Source organism: Caretta caretta, chromosome 2, assembly GCF_965140235.1.
Source record: "Caretta caretta isolate rCarCar2 chromosome 2, rCarCar1.hap1, whole genome shotgun sequence".
NCBI classification, from domain to species: domain Eukaryota; kingdom Metazoa; phylum Chordata; order Testudines; family Cheloniidae; genus Caretta; species Caretta caretta.
In genome coordinates, this window is record NC_134207.1 from 252,416,299 (window position 1) to 252,433,514 (window position 17,216).

The window sequence follows — 17,216 nt, forward strand, 5'->3', positions numbered from 1 at the left end:
AGAATTGGGTCCACTGCTCAGCTGCGATGGAGCACCTATTGAGTAGGCAAATGATGCAGTTATCTCAAAAATACAGCTGAGTTAACTGTAAACTACTTAATTTGCCCTTGATGTATGTCAAATATGGCACAGACCTTCACAAGAGATTCCATTATATGGCAAATTTGAGAGCACTCCTTATTGCACGGTAATGAAGTAGCTCCCCTACCATTGTACTGGGAAGGAAAATTTAAATTGTACACTTGTTTTTTCCCCAGAAAGTCTGAAGATTTTAGCTGAAGAATTAGAGCATCTTGGAAGGAAATGAGGCGCACCATCCTCACATTGATTTATTCTCTCACTGGTATTCAAATCACACACCAGCAACATATGCTGGTCTGCCAAGAAGAATTAAAAGATGTACTGAATTGTGTAAGACAGGAAAGGGTTTCTGTCCCCCTATCCCCCCAAAAATTCTTACCATCTTCAATCACAATGAGTTGTAAACCATGGTTTGTTTTATTTTTAAAAGACAGCTGCCTCAAAATTTCACTTAATTTGAGTTTTAAAAGGACGTGTGTTAGATGTAGTACTTTCTGCCAATCAGAATGAATGACTGAATGGCTATCACATTTGGACTCATTCAACAAGTTTTTCTTAAAGAAAATCCACAAAAAATAAGTCACTTGGTCTTAAACCTTTAATAATAAAAAGGTAAAACAAAACACACTGCTGAAAACTTATCAGTAAGAATGAGATTTTAAGTGTTCAAATCCTGAATAGTGCAAATTTCTCTCCCACAACTGATCACTTTGGTTAATATACTTAGAAGTATTGGCAAAACTGAACTTTTGACTTACATTTTTGGCTGCATTATTTCTAATACATACAGATTTAGTTGGTCTTTTAAAATACCTTAAATACTTACTGCTGTCTTGATCAAATATATTTACAGCTCATTGTGCCCTTTAATCACATCTGATTATTTAGGCATTGACATTGGTAACAACAGTTATTCCAACTTAACGGGTTTCTCCAAATAGCACAGTCAGCCATTTTATTGAATGAATTAGCTCAATCCTGATCTCAGGCCTTGCTGCCTTGATCTTGCAAGCACTTATGCACATAACTTTCTCAGTAGTCCTACTGAGCTTAATTTGACTATCTATAGTTATTCCTATCATAAATGTTTGCAGTAAAAGGCCCTTATACCAGTGATATTCCATTGAAGCAAATGGAGTTACTGATTTACACTAAAGCAAGATCAGAATTGGGCTCAGTTTAAGATAGCCTTTGTGCTAATCTTCAAGCTGAAGGCAATTTTACTTTTGTTTACTCCCTTCCCTTCAAATTCAGGATTTTCAAGTCTGCACCAAAGTGTTAATATTTCCCTCAAAAAGGAAATAAAATTACAAACACTGTTATTTAGTCTCAATGTTCCTTTTGCTGACGGCTAAGCCTCTAAACAGATGTCACAGGCTAGATCTGAAGATACAGAAGATTGGAAATGAACAAACTTGCTTAATACAAAAGGCAAATTCATAAAAGTATACAAGCATATCATAACCACAAAACTGGAGTATTTCTAAAAGTTTGGGTTCAATGAAGGGACAACAATAAGCTAACTTTGCCAGTTAAATTATTGCTGAATTTTTCCTCCATGCAGCATTGAAATGAAGTCAGAACCCCTCTCTTTAATATATCATAAGAAACAATGAATATTGAAGAGAATACAAGGCTCAGATTTTACTGTACATTGCACTTTCATTTTAAGACCTAATACTTGCTATTTAAGTCTACTGTGGTCTAAGCTATTAAATGTATACATTGTGCTCACTAGAACTAAATATTTAGAAACACCAAATGTTCAATGTAGTGACATAAGCACTATTTTTTTTACAAGGCAATCACAGATTGCAAGTTTTATAGGGTTGTGAAAAAATAAAGTGGTGATCTCTCCAAAAACTGAACAGAGAAGTAACCTAATAACTGCTTCATTTATTAAATAGTAAGTGACAATCCTGGTCAGCGCCTGATTCCATTGAATTCAGTCAAAACTCTTACTGACTAAAGTGGAAGCAAGATTAGGCTCATAATCTGCTCTTTACAGGGCCCAATTCCACTCCCCAGGAAATAAATACAAGTATTTTCATTACCTTTAGTGGAAGATGGGGTCAAATTCTGAGCACCTGCAATTCCCACTAGTAGCAGTGGGACTGCAAGTGCTCAGCGTATCTGAGGCCCAGATTTACTAAAATACTAAGGTATATACCCACCTTTAAGCAAGCACACTCACACACTTCAAGTACCTTATTGAATTGGGGCCAGATTTTGGCCAAGATACAGACAGAAGTATTAAACAGACAGATAAACTATAATGAAACTATCAGATTTGGGGCTTTTAGCTGTTTCATGCAGTTTGCGTTAAACAAGATTGTCTAATTCACCTATTGTTCTGAAATGATTTATAGATTCTATATTAAGTTACTTCAAAAATGCAATGCAGCATTACAAGTAAGGGCATGATTCCTTCATACAACTCAAAGCATTGCACTAATGCTTTTAATTTAATTTAGATCGCTTATTTTTAAACAACCCTTTTTAAAAAAAGATTTGGATAAATACTATTCCTATTAAACCATACTTCACCTTTTTTAAGCACCATCAATCTACTTCCTTTGGGCACTGATACAAGAGCTTATAATTAAATTTTAGTTTCAAGGCTTTGAAATATAGCAGCTGCTTCAATAACTGAAACTGGAATCTAGTAATTGGAAAACTGCCACCTAGCTAGAACTGCTGTATGTAACTTGATGTTAAATTCTTCGAGAGAACAGCCAGGCACAAATGCTTATGCAGTAAATCAAGGTCAGATTTCAAGATAAGCAGTTAATTTCAGTTGGCTATTCCAAAATGGATTAATATTTTTCACAAGTCATTTGTGCAGTGAGCCCATATAGATTTAGAAAAAATAATCCTCAGTCAAAAACAAGAACACATCTTCTTAATTTTGTTTTCATACTGGCACCATGTCTTTTGCTCCAAGGATCTAATCAGTGTGTGGTTTCTCAGGAATACCCTGTGGTTAAAAAAAAAAGAAAAAAGTGATTAATACAGTAAACAATACTGCATTCTATTGTTGTATGACTTACATTATCTAGGGAGGTACACATTACTGTACTAAAGGTTTCCAGTATTTTTAGAAATTATTGAAATAACTTGAACAAATTTGGACCTTTATATTTGTCACTGGCCTGGGAGTTAGAAAACTTGGGTTCTAATCTGAGCTCTGCTACTGATGTGCTGTGTGACCTTGGACAAGGCACTTCACCTCTGTCTTAATTTCTCCCATCTGAAAATGGGAAGGATATTTTCCCGTTGTACAGCAAGTTTCATTAGACCTAAACTATAAGCGCTACATATTAATGCTTACAAAAATGAGGTTTAATAAGTAGCATTTAGAGTACGCTCCCCCAAAACAATTGTTAAGAATAGATTGTTAATACTTCAGAACTTTGACCAGAGAATAGTCCATCTTAATGAACTCTCATCAGTTTTAATACAGCATTATAGCTAGTTATACAGACCCCAATTTGGGAGAAGTACATCCAACTTTAATTCAGGAAAACCCTTTTGCTTTAACTTTAAGCATGTATCTGCACTTAAATCCCACCGACTTCAACAGTGTTTTCCGGAATTGAGGCCACATATTCCAATCTACAGAAGTAGTGACAACAGAACTATCCATATAATGAATTGGGTAGAACTGACTTGCTATTAAAGACTAATAGAATGCACCAAATCTGCTTTAGCTCCCAGTTGAGTTCATTTTTATGAATCTCATTATTCTGGCAATAACTGTCTGTGTCAATTGCTCATTGTCAAAACTTATTTACTGATTTCTGTTTTAACATTGTAGTGTTCTGACACTCTCTCCCATTGTTGTAGACTCTTCCCCAATTTTTTATTTAAGTCTGCTTACTGTTTTCCAACTTTGGCTTGAAACATAACTTTGTGTCAAGGAAGAATACAACTAATGGCATATTTAGGTAGTATCTTGCAGTAAATCTCACAATAGCAGGGAAACATTATTTAACATTCTCTGAGAAGTTTATCCTTAGAATCTATGCTCTGGGGTAGCGTCCAAACGTTAACTATATTGAAATGGGTTATGAAACAATTGTACATGACCAAGCTTTCTAGGGGAATATTTGTACTAGGAAACAATGTAGTTTTCAGGGCAAGTCTTTGTACAAAGATGGAGAAATCCTTGGATGTTTTGACATAGCTTGCACTTCATAACTGGTTTGTCTTCAAAGGATTAGCTTGGGGATTCATGTCTAAAACTGACTAGCTGCTGATGGAGTTAAACTGCATATTGATTCCATACACTACATGGCCCTACTGTTGTATGGCCTGCTCACCCAGAACAATGCAGTCCATGGGAGTTCTGGAACTGCAAGGAACAGAGCTTGTGCCACAAATCTCCAGAAGATATGACCAAAGGATTATTAGTGTGGTCCCCTACTATTTTAGTAAGAGTCCTCGAGGTCATTGTTCTCACAGAATGCAAAGTATTCCCAGACAGTAATCCAGGAAGATTAAAACCTAGGCAGTCTGAAAGAGAGAGATCAAGATGCACATAGAATGTTAGTGTTGAAAATGGACATACCCCTGTGAAAGGAACCAAGGTTGGGTTTGCAATTGTTTATAACCTAGTAAGTTCTCCTCTTTAGGGCCAAATTAAATGTATATATTAACAGTATCAAGAGTAAAAGGATTATGCTTCAGATAGAGTACTTTAAGGGGCTTCTATTAGCAGAAACTAAGAGTGATCTCAAAGCACTACTGATTTAAACTATAATAGTCAGAAGTGCTGTACAGCACATCCTAAAATTAAGCACAAAAAACTATTAATGTCAATATTGCAAAATAAAGCACTCAAATTAGGAAGTGCCAAACTTAAGGTTCCCCTTGTGTGTATTCATTATAATAGTCTTTACATGATTACATTCCCCCCCATCAGAATCTGCTTCATTCAGTGCACAAGACAGATAGTGCTCACTTAGCAGGTAGTGATTCAATATTTCTTTTTATTTTCATCACTCAATGTGTGACACCAGGCCCTAATTATTGCACATGATCCAAGTCCTTTAAGGAATTCAGAATTCTTCATTTCCTCACAGGCTCTTTTTTTAGTGTTCATCTGAGTGCACCACAAACATTAATAAATTTATCTTTACAACACCCCCATGAGGTGAGAGGGTGGTACCCCCAGTTTATAGATGGGAAACTGAGGCACACAGATTAAGGATTAAATTGACAAAAATATCAACTAATTTAAGTGTCCAACATGACAATTTCCCAGAGTATTTAGCATTTTATAACACCTGACATGTTCAAAACACAGCTCTCGTTGTCTTGAATTGTAGTTGTGAGCACTCAGCACTTCTGCAAGACAGGCCCGAAGTGTCTTAAACTGGGCACCCAGAAAAAAAAAAGAGAGTAGCTACCTATGAGAAGTTTGTTTAGTAGCTACCTATGAGAAGTTTGTTTAGAAGACTTGTTTAGTGTTACAAACTCTGTGGCAGATGCTGAAATAGAATCCAATTCCCTAGGGTGACATTCAGCAATCTTAACCAGGAGTACATCCTCGTCATGCAGTTCCCTATTTTACACACCTTCCAATTTCCTGCAACAAGTGAGACAAGGGCCCTACAAAGTTATTTTTATGGGGAAGTATAAGAAGGTCTCCTATACACAGTTACACTAGCACTGAGAAACTCCTGTTGGGGGATAAGATCCCCACTGTGCTAGGTGCTGTACAAATAAAGATACAATCCCTACCCTAGGAGAGCTCACAACCTTGGTTAGTGACAAGATACAGCAAGAATAAATTCAATAAGTGAGTAGAGGTGGACAGAGGATGACTAATGAACATGTTTTAACAGCCTAGCTATGTGCATGAACCCACACTTTTGGGGGAAAGGGTCCAAATTCAGCCCTGACTAAATTAGGCAAAATTCCCATTGCACTTGCTCATGCCAGGGATGAATTTGTTCTAGAATGTTGTTTGTTTTAAGTGAGGGATGTCAAGTGGAATGGGTTCCACAGGCTAGACTCTAGCACTGCCCAGCTACCTGCCACATTAAGATGCAATGGTAGGTTCCCTGTAAGGCTGGTAACAGCTCAGTACAAATGCTTCTCAAGGTAAGACTCAGGTAGGAGTTCACAGGCATAACGAGGGCTTACACTATTTTGGGGGTTTAACAACTACTGTTAAGTGAAAAGTGGCTGATTCATAACCACGAGTGCTCAAAATAGAGGGCAAAAGTACCATTTTTTCCCCCCAATAAGCAAACAGGGACAGGTGTCTATGGCTGAAAGCCCTATTAAGAGTGAACTATATTATGAAACTTCAGTCATGTGGTCATGTTACTGTTGCAAGGTAATCACAGAATAGAGCCACAGCTTGTGTGCTGAACAAAAGCAGCCAGATTTGCATGCCATGTCCAACATGGGACTTTCAAAGGAAATAGTTTCAGCAAAAGGGAGGAGTCCACTTAATTACAGAAAGAATGTGAAGTTTCACAATAGAAACAACACTCTAGGATATGTTCATTATACAACATAGTCAACCTTTAGTGCAAAAAGCCACAGCAGTCAAGTCATGGATATATAGGATGACATGTTCTGCAGTAGGTTATTACACTTTAAAAGGGCTTAGTGAGAAACAATCTATGTTTGACTGAAACCATATACATTGTTAGTGGGCAGTAAGCATGCTGGAGTTCTTCTGACTCTGATGGATCTCTAGAGTTAAACTAGGGTGTGAAGTTAGAAGTCCAGCAGGCAGAACCTTAGGAGCAGCCAAGGCAGAGAAGAGGTTTAAGATGAACTTTGATCTTAGTGTTAATTTGTGCCAGTACAACCAAATCCCAGGACGGGGACTTGTGTGGGCTCTACATGGTCACAAACTGTCTTAGACAGTGACAGGTACCTATTCACACAGATTTATTTTAAAAGTGAATAATTCACCAAGAACAGTTCTACAGTAATGTTTATTTTTCACAACAGAGAGAGGATGAACCAGACAGGGAAACTTATCATGGACTGCGGTAGGGCCTGGAGTTCACACCAGTCATCAGTGGTAGGTTAAAAATCACAGATGCTGTAGATTAGGATTAAGACATACCATTTTTTGTTGTGTAACAGCCTAGATTTTTTTTTTTTTTAACAAAAACTTTATCTAGACACTCCAGAGGTACCAAGCAAATACAATACATATAGGGTGCATTTTTATTTCTTAGTTCCTTTGCTGTCTGAACATGGTAGCAATACAAAAATAGAGCCTTTGCCCTCCAACTTTGGTTAGGCAACTAGCTCCAGACATGGCAGGGCTGGTGGCAGCTTCTCTTTGGAAACCATATTATTGCCTAGTTAAGAAAAATCAGGGGTGGTTGTAGCCTCAGGCTAAGGTGCTTCACCTAGTACCAGGTTGTCACCACATTTAATTATAACACTACACATGTTCAAAATACTTATTAAATCTTCTGAAGTCCAGTAATCAGAAAGCTGGAGCTACCTCACAGTGTATAGCCTTCACCTGACAAAACATACAGTAGAGGGGAGGGAAGGGAAGACACTCTTCTACAAGTTAGAATAATCAGGAAGTGTAGAAAGGTACAGTTCTGACCTCTAGACCCGTGAAGGCTTACATGCCTTGGGCTTGATTCTCCATCTTTGCCATGTACCTTTGCTTGCAAATAAACAACTAGACAAGTGGGTATAAAAATGCTACCTTTCTGATTTGGTAGAATTTCTCTCACACACACACCCCCTTATAAGTGACTAGACAAAGGTGCGATGCAGCAGAGACTCAAGCCTTCATTTTCAATTTTCCTTTGGTCCAGAATGTGAACAGAGAAAGATTTTTAAACTCCCTTATACCTGTGCCTGGTCCAATTATTTCAAAATAAGAGCAAGCTTTTACATAAGATGTTTAAGCTATTTGCATGCAGTACAGCAATCTGGTTAGTGGAGAAGAGGCCTTATAGTGTCAATGTGTGTGGCAGTAGATAGTCACATGGGTTGTACACCTCCTCAGCAGGTCAAACTGCAGCTTCTATCCAAAACCACATTTATGAAGGTCATTCTATTTCTTCAGACCACAAGAGTTGAGAATTGCAAACAAAGCAACTTTTCTTCCACTGAAAGAACTAAGCGTACAGCTTTTTGTTTTAAGCAGTGCCAAAAAGCATCTACCACAAGTATTTGTAGGATTTCAAGACCTTTTAACTGGCTCACTGCCTGGATATAGGCTAGAGAACACGGTTACAAAGTAATACCACTTTGTTCAGCTTTAGTTTAAACTACAATATTGTACCATCTCCCATTCTTGTTTACTACAAGGGTGTCCAGTGAGCCACACAGGATCAGCAGAAGATTGATATCATCCAAAAAGCATCAGAGAAGATCTAGTGGAACAGGTTACATGATTCCATTTTCAGTTTATCCTCTTGCATTTTCTTATAACAACTTTTAGTGATAATGGATTACTCAAAATTGTAATAAGACCTGGCTGGAAATGGAAATCTCTTCCCATGAGTAAAAAAATGCAATATTTTCAAAGGAAGGAATTTCCAGAAAAATTCTGCTTTAGGAAAACTACAATGGAGTTTTCAGCTTGCTGGCAGCCTGCCTGCCTAGAAGGCTAGTGAAATTGAACAATTTCTCCCTGCAGGAAGGGAGTGAAATTGACAAACACTTCCCAGGTGGACAGCTGTCATTTTAATTTTTCCTCCATGGAAAAGAGAATTTTGGGGAAAAATTGAAGTTTTCATGCAGAAAGTTTCCATTTTGCAAAAACAAACAGTGTTTTCCAGAGTCATTCCAGTGGAAAATTACCAGCTCTGGTAATGACAGATAGCATTTGTTACAGTAACTCCTCACCAACACATCTGTCAAGTTTTGTCCTTTCTTTCTAGAACTTTAATTTTGGAATTCTTCCTGACAACCTCCCTGATTCTGTAATTAGTCGGCATTGCCAATTAAGTAGTATTACCAGTGTGAAGGGAGATTCTCCTAAACATATTTGCAGTTTGATCTGCCCCCACCCCAGATCTGAACAAAGGCAACTAACTTCCTTTATCACAGCTGTTGAATAAAGATGTTGCACAATGCAGCATGAAATAAACACATCAATATCTGTATAGCCTTTAAAGAGTTGCAACTGGTACTTCCATAATAAAGATCCATTTTGCACTTAAAGCAGTGAGAGAGTTGACAGATCTTTCTGTTTAGGCTTTTGATTTATCACTAGAGAACCAATATCACATTCACCCCTTTAGAAACTCTCATTTCTTCTTATCCATCTGAGTTGTGTTCAGCATCATCTTACCCTAACTAAAATATATGCAGAGACAGATTACATTGTTACAGGTTTTTAAAGTTGCATTAATGGTCTTGCACATTAAAAAGTAAATTCATGCAAACTTTGATACTGACTGAAAAGTTTGAGAGCATGAATATAGCCATGGGACTCAGGACCAGGTGTCAAATGAGTAGCCTCAAAATTTGCCCCAAAATTCGAAAGGGAAGTGACCTCCACTGTGCTTTCTTCTTCCTCTCTTTACTGCAAGACTCCCTCATTAGTTCAGTAACAGACCCTATGGCCCTTTGTACACTAAAGAAATTGATGTTTGACATTGGAGAGAAGGGGTCAAACAATCTCCCTAACCTGGCTTTTCTGCAAACCAGTGTTGAAAACTACTGTCCCAAAGGCATTGATGGGGTCGGCCAAGTTCAGCACCTCAGTAGCAAAGCATACTACAAGGTATGTTGAACTATGACCCCATTCACACCAACAGGACAATAGTTTTCCAACACTGACTTGGAGAGCTAGGGTAGAAGGGATGAGATAAGAGGCCTGTTGTGTTACACACATGCCATTCAACAGCTTCCCCTACTCCTTTACTAAAATCTTGAACATTGAGCCTGACATTTCATGTACTTGAAAGCCCCTGTGCCCTTCTTTTGGGAGAGGTTATACACCTCAATCACATCAGCATTGCAGGGTAGCAGAGAGAGTCAAGTGGAGGAGGCTTTCCAGGATCAGAGAATTATGGCTAAGGAGACAGAAGCCAAATCAACGCAGTATTAATTAGGACTATCCATCAATGTCAGAACGCATTTGACAAGCAGGTTTTAAGCTGATATGCAAGCCATAGGCAAGACAAAATGTCTTAAATGTTAAATAGTGCTGTAAAGAAAGTAAGTTTCTACTAGATCTATTTAAGAACTAAGTATATGAGGCTATTATCCAGCATGTACAATCACCTCATGTGTGAAATTACAGTTATGCAGGAGTAGGCCCTGAACTACATGTTTGTGAGGAGAAAGACACCATGTATTTTCATAGTAGGATGAAGATAAAGCTATATAGGGCAACACTTATGAAAAACTGAATTTTCTCTCTCTTTTTTTTTTTTTAAAAAAAATAAGCAGGTTTCCCTCCCCAGTGTCTTTCTACCTTCTACCCTCCCCACAACTTCTAGTCTCTTTAAGTGTTAAGACAGTCAGCGGAGGGGCATCAGAATCTCTCCTATGATCCTGCACTTCACAATACTAAGATTCCAATCAGGCCTATGACACCCAGTATGATTCAAATTGCCACTTGAAGAACTCAGATTAGGAGAAAGAGCCTAGTCCTAATGAATACTATAGAATTCCATCCCAGTGACAACATGCCAGATTTCTATGCTCAAGTTTCAGCCCTTGGGAGGAGGTTCTATAAGGCTTACTAGTCAGTTCATGAATCATGTCCTCACAGGCAGTCTCCATGGACAAACATCTACGAAGGACGCTTCCCTTTTGAATACCCAAATACTAATTATACAGCAGTTACCATAGCCAGTTGTCTTCCTATGTTTCCTACAGTCACGCCTCCTGAGAAAAATATACATGGTAGCCAAGAACGGATGTAAAGAAAATCCGGCGATGTATACCTAAAGTAAAAAATTAGTCAATTAGAAAAAAAGACATTACATTTCCATTACATAGAAGCATAATAGTCCCATAGTCTTGTACAGAAGCATAACAGTAATGCAAAGAATTCCCCTCCACCCACATAAAAAAGTAGTAACAGGAGGAAATAATCCTCATCTTTCTTAAAAAAAGCCCTACGTTGGGTTAAGGCCAGCTTCCAGCCAAAGAAGGTTAGCAATCCCCTCCCTCTGGGGCCAGTCAATGGCACTTCAGAGTCAGTGAGGGGAGGGCGGGGAAGAGGGAGAGAGGACTGAGCTTATTTTTAGTACCATTTTCTCCAAGAGCTCACAATCAAGACTGATCCTCTATGGCAGCATGCTGCGATGCCACTGTCTTATGTCCCAATATGGTTGGCCCTGCCTTTGTTTTAGGAATAGTGCATTACACTTGTTTATATTCTTTAGGTTTCAAAGTTCAATATTTTGCTTTATATCTGAAGTTACTGTAATTTTTATATTTTACAAAAAAAGTGAATTCTCTAGAAGTCAGGTGAGTTCAAGTTTTAAATGTGTATACTTACTGATAAACACCATTATATACAAGAAACTGAGTGATTAGAGTGGCTAGAAAGGCTATTGTAATTCCAAGACCAAGACCACTTCTTGAACGATCAAATGTCCACCAAAGACCCAATGACAATGCTGCTAGAGTCAAGGAGAGCTGAACGTTATTTGCAAAATCCAGTTTCTGATAAGAAAGTTAAGGACAATTCCTTAAAGACTTTAGCTACAGAAACAGGTTTCAGACAAAACTTTAATACCTCACGTAGACATCAAGAAATGGAAGTTGACAGTTTAAGAATGATCACTAATTCTGGATGCCCAATGAGAGACCTTGGAGCTCATTTTCAGAGAGCCTATTGACTTTTAGTTGGAGTTGTGAGCACTTAACCATGAAGATCAGGCCAAGGCTGCTCATACCAAGTACCCAAAGATTAAGGAATCCCAATTTTTAAAGTTTTGGGCTATAAAACCAAGACTTTCCCACCTTTCTGTGGATTTAAGTTTTCTGCAGGAATAGTAGCTATTCTAAGAATTTCAGTACAATAAGCATCCAGCCAGGAAAGTGACTACTAGTAACTTCTGAGATTGCTGTTTGCATGGGTGAGAAACCCATCTTTATTGACCATTTTAGTAGCAAAAAGGTCATATTTTTAAGTTTAACAGTTGCCTCAGTTCAGTTGGCATGAACTCGAATTACAATTCTGAGAGAATAGCATATGATCCATTTTAAAAATACGTATTTAGTAATAAGTATCAATTCTTCAACTGTTGTGTAAGCTATGACCATGTCTCTCCTATTAGCATTAAGTCTTACCTGTGTAAGTCACTCAAGCATGAATGGGAAGAAAGACTCTTAAGACAAACTTGCTACTGTGGTTCATTATAATCAACATTTAAATAAACATGCAAAAAGGTAAACTAGTTCAAGGATACAGCACTTGCATGGTTAATACCAACAAAAACTGCTATACATCGCATTACACTGGCCCATTCTCTCTTGAATTTGTGTGGTTCTCCAAGATGGCTGTCAATACAGGGATACAGCAGGCCAACAACAGCTGTAAAAAATGAAATAGAGACAGCTTGTACATAGAATTTATACAATATTTCAATATTAGTCTAGCAAATAAGTGCATGGCAAAGCCTTTTAAGCAGTTAGGCTCATCACTTTATATGTAGGGCCCTACTAAAATTCTTGGTTGTTAAAAACACATCATGGACAGTGAAATCTGGTCTCCCCTGTGAAATCTATAGCGTAAAAGTACACAGCACTTAAACTGGGAGGCCTGACCCAAAATAGAGTCACAAGGCTATTATAAGGAGGGGGGCTTGTCACGGTATTGCCACCTTACTTCTGTGCTGCCTTCAGAGCTGGGCACCCAGACAGCTGCTCTGTGGTTGCCCAGCTCTGAAGCCCAGCACAGAAGTAAGGTTGACACAGTAGAGAAGACAAGTCCATAGAGTCAAGGGACTTCCTTCTCCCAAGAGTAACAGTTCATACTCACTTTGTATCTATACGGCTGGATACCTGTTACATAACAGAGTCAACGAATGACATTACCAAAAATTTAAATTAAAGTGAAGAGTGGAATATTTCTTTCCTTTCAAGAATCCAGTATAGCCAAGACACCCTCCAGTGACAACTGAATAGGCATGACTGAGTTACAGGTATCTTACATTTGGGGCTGATCCAAAGTCCACTGAAGTCAATAGACTTTGGATCAGGACCATAAATACCTGCCTGAACTTAAACCATGGGCAGAGGAACTCTCCCCTCATATAGCTATAAAAAAAAATCTTTCAGGATTGTCACTCTGAAGCCTTAAATGTCTGAGTCAGTGTGAAGTGATGGAAACAGCTGCAAGCATGGGTTTTTATGTATGTGTTTAGAATATCACCAGGTTTGGTCATCACTGGGATTCATAATCTGTTACTATCCACTTTTTAAGTTCTCACCCATTTTGACTTTAACAATTACACCCATGCAACAGCAGGGCCTTTCAGCTACATCTATCCAGCAGTACTAGACCACTGACAGAAGTAACAACCAATTGCCACCCTTATTGTACACCTAATTTACAAACAATAATTTGTTGTTACGAGTCAGTGATATGAGGGAGCCTGCGCAAAATGGATTACTTGGTCCAACTGCCACAATTCTTCAAAAGTTGATTTGCCACCTATACAACTCAAATGCCCCAATGCAAAGCACACCCACAAACAGATCAATGTAACCACCCACACAGGATTCCAAGATTGAAAGCCTGTGACAGAGTGACAAATACTAATTGGATTAGAATGGCCCATTTCTACTCCCCTTCAAAGCAAGGAAATTGTGGGAGCAAACAACTTATTTAGTTTTAAGAGAGCTGGACAAATTTATGAGTGCAATTGTATGACCAGGTTGCTTGTGATGGGAGGGAACAAGTCTCAACAGCACTGGGGCTCACTTCTAGTTTGTCTTATCTTCTTCCTAAAGATCATGCTTCAGCATTCCAGCCTGCCACCTGCAAAGATCAGAAAGTGACACCCCCTCACCCCACAACCCCAAATGTATTCTAGGGAGGGGGTTTGTTTGTTTTAAATCTCCTTCCTCTGAAGCATCAGGGATGGTGACAGCTGGAGATAGGACATTGGATGGTATAGGCCAGGGCTCTAAGGTGGTACAGAGCATCCTCTGATCAGAAAGCACAAAACTCAAATGAAAGCTTACAATCTAGTCCTGCTGAAGAAAACTTCTGGTCTATCAGTGATGATGATGCACTCAGCTATATACACTTACTCACCAAGACAAATGCTCTGTTTAAAAAAAAAAACCTTGCATTTTCAGAGGGTTCTTACAAGAATGATAAGATTGTGAGATTATACCTGGCCAGAGTTGGAAAATAAAGTTGTATGTAATCTGCTATAATTGTTATCCTCATATTAGATTTAAAGATTGATTGAAAGGTATGTTTTTAAGAAGGAAATTTTCTTGTCAATGTTGCAAATAATGCTTTACTTGGATTATTAAAACAATTCTAAAGAGCATAGTTCCTTTTCACAGGTTATGGTGTTTTCAGTGTTTCCAGCTTCCACAAGCCAGAGTCTACAGATTTTCACTCTTACTTTAATGCACTAGCACAATGCTATAACGTTTGGCTTGCAGATGCTACATGGGAAGGTTTAAGATTTTTCTTCTATTTGTGTTTTAAAAAAAAAGTCACGGGAACATCTCTTGGTTTTATTTATTTGTTTTTAATTTGACCTGCCATCTCCCTCCCCATCCTTTCCCCAGTGCCATCTGTATATACTAGATGTACGGTAAAAGCAGGACTTAGATTATTAGTACCAATACTGAAGTCTGCGGCCCATTTTTGTTCCAATTAAACAGCAAAATGGCTCTTATTTTCATTGTGTGTTTTGTTACAAATTGTGCTGTAGCTTGCAAGAACTCAGTTTCTGGTGGTTACTTGTGGCTGCTGGCAGTAGCACTGCTTCAGGCAGAGAACAGGGAAGGCAGCCAGAAAGGCTTCCCTCATTCCCCACTGACATGTGACTTCCTTGTTTTCAATTCTCTGTCTGTGGCATGTTCACTCAGGCAGCCAGTAGTAACTGAACCTTGCGACTCACCAGTTTCAGGGGGAACCAATCAGACAGCAAGCAGTAATGAGAGCCATGCCTGCTGCTGCACTAGGTCTAAGCACTGTTCACAGTCCTGCCAGACAACAGGACACCCAGGATATACCCCAATACTCTGCAACAAGTGGAGAGAGCTTCTCTAGGCTACCAGGAGAAAAACCCTATACTCCACAGCCTGCAGAAATCACCTCAGCCCTAAAGAGCTGTGTGTAGAGAGGTATCCAATTCCCCCAGAACACTGCTGAAATATTGGCCAGCTGAACAGAGTATTCATACCTCAAATACACATCAAGGCAGTTTGAAAGAGAAGCACATCACCTGGCTGGGATGATTTAACTGGGAATTGGTCCTGCTTTGAGCAGGGGGTTGGACTAGATGACCTTCTGGGGTCCCTTCCAACCCTTATATTCTATGATACCTTTGTAAAGAGTGTGCTTAAGCTCAGGAAGCACTTTGTGCCAGATATGAAATTAGTTTTCTCCTGGTTGTGGGAGAAAGCTGGACCAAGTCTATTTCCCCCCCCAAGCCCAGATGTCATGCCAACTAAATACACATGAAGTGTGGCCACTGCCAAACCCCAGAACATGCAGGCCACAGACCCCCCCCCCCCATGCCAGTGCCTTCTTTCTCACATTGCAGCTGACCAAGCCACCTATAGGGACTCACCTGCAGCTGTCCCACAGCAAGGGGGCACCCACCAGGCAGAGGAGAAGATAGTGGCAATGACTTCCTCAGGGAATAGGGTCACATTCCTCTGTATCTGCAGTAAGTTTAACACCAGTGCCATGAAAGCACCCACAGCAAAGAGCACCAAGCTCCGTTGCACCAGGTGTTGGTTCAAGTTCAGGCTGTTGGTGCTGCTGCTACTGAGACTGGAAGTGCTCGGGGTCCGTGTTCCATGACCCACCAAAGTCAGTGGAGAGCTTGAGACCGAGGAGCTCAGCATCTCGCCCACCTTGGCAGCCAGTCCAACAGCAGTTTTCCCCAGTTGGTTTTTATGCCTTCCCGAAGCAGCGCAGGAACAACTCCAGGTGCAATTCTCTAATCTGGGCATTGGCTTCACCATCAGGATCCTAACACACACACAGAAGAGTGCCTATTAGTGCCCCAAAGCCTAAATCCTCTGCACTTGTGTGCATGTGTACACATGTACACACACGCAATAATACTTTGCATGTCTATGGCACCTACCATTTGAGGAGCTCAAATTAATTTAGATCCCCAACACCCACAGACTCTGTTTACAGCTAGAGAATCAAACACTGATGTCAAATAACTTGCCAAAAGTCAGAGAAAGATTGTGGCAGGGCCAAGAACAGGCCAGATGGTGCAGCCACTTCTCTGCAGTTGAATCCATCACATGTCACACAGGGGTAGGGGAGAAAGACCCTCAGGGCACCTCAGACAATAAGGTCAAGGGCGCTACACCCGGCTGGGCAGGGGAACAGGCAGCGTTGGGGCAGCCTGGTGTAGACCCCGGCCCCCCGGCTCTCAGCCCTCGGGGCCCCAGGATGACAAGCTACCCCCAGGCCCCTCCCCAGCCCAGGGGGGTGCGAGGGGCCAAGCGCCCAGGCCGGAAAGGGCTGACCCGCCTCCAGGCGGCATCCCCGGGAGAGCGGGGTCCGCAAGCAGGCGGGCGCGGCCGGATGACCCAAGCCCCCCGAGGCGCAGGCAGCGCAGCCCCTGCAGGGGACCCGGGCCGCACGTGCCCGCGACGGGCAAGAGCCGCAGGACAGTGCCCGCCACTAGGCGGCTCCGGCGCTCCCCCGGCAGGCCCCTCCCTCCTCCATCGGACAAGGAGCCGCGCTGGGGGCGGGGGGGACAAGACAGCCGCCCCCCCCCCCATTTCCTAGCTCCAGTGCTAGGGGGGAGGGGCGCTGCGCACCGCGGCTGCCGGGTCGCCTACCTGCCGCGGCTGGGCTCCCACCTGCGGGGGCGCTGCTCGGCTCCCTCACGGCCCCGTCCCGTCCGGCCGCCGCAGCGGGCTGGGGAAAGGTTTATAAGCCGCGAGCCTCGACGTCACGTTACCCGCTCCCGACCTACCCCGGAGGCAGAGGGAGAGTCGGC

At 40.8% G+C, this 17,216-nt stretch overlaps 1 protein-coding gene across 3 annotated transcripts; it reads right to left on the reverse strand.

Moving 5' to 3' along the window:
* Positions 1-661: 661 nt before the first annotated feature.
* On the reverse strand, positions 662-17,212 carry INSIG1 (insulin induced gene 1). 3 transcript variants are annotated; one of them, XM_048837594.2, is made up of 6 exons: positions 17,193-17,212; positions 15,816-16,222; positions 12,462-12,586; positions 11,546-11,712; positions 10,886-10,985; positions 662-3,058 (listed from the first exon to the last, which is right to left on the reverse strand). In XM_048837594.2, exons 2-6 carry the CDS (start codon positions 16,213-16,215, stop codon positions 3,029-3,031), a joined length of 822 nt encoding a protein of 273 aa, XP_048693551.2. In that variant the 5' UTR covers positions 16,216-16,222; positions 17,193-17,212; the 3' UTR covers positions 662-3,028. The 3 variants fall into 3 exon arrangements, with proteins under 3 accessions (XP_048693551.2, XP_048693550.2, XP_048693549.2); XM_048837593.2 differs by having other exon boundaries at positions 17,077-17,205; XM_048837592.2 differs by lacking the exon at positions 17,193-17,212 and adding an exon at positions 17,056-17,190.
* Positions 17,213-17,216: the final 4 nt, after the last annotated feature.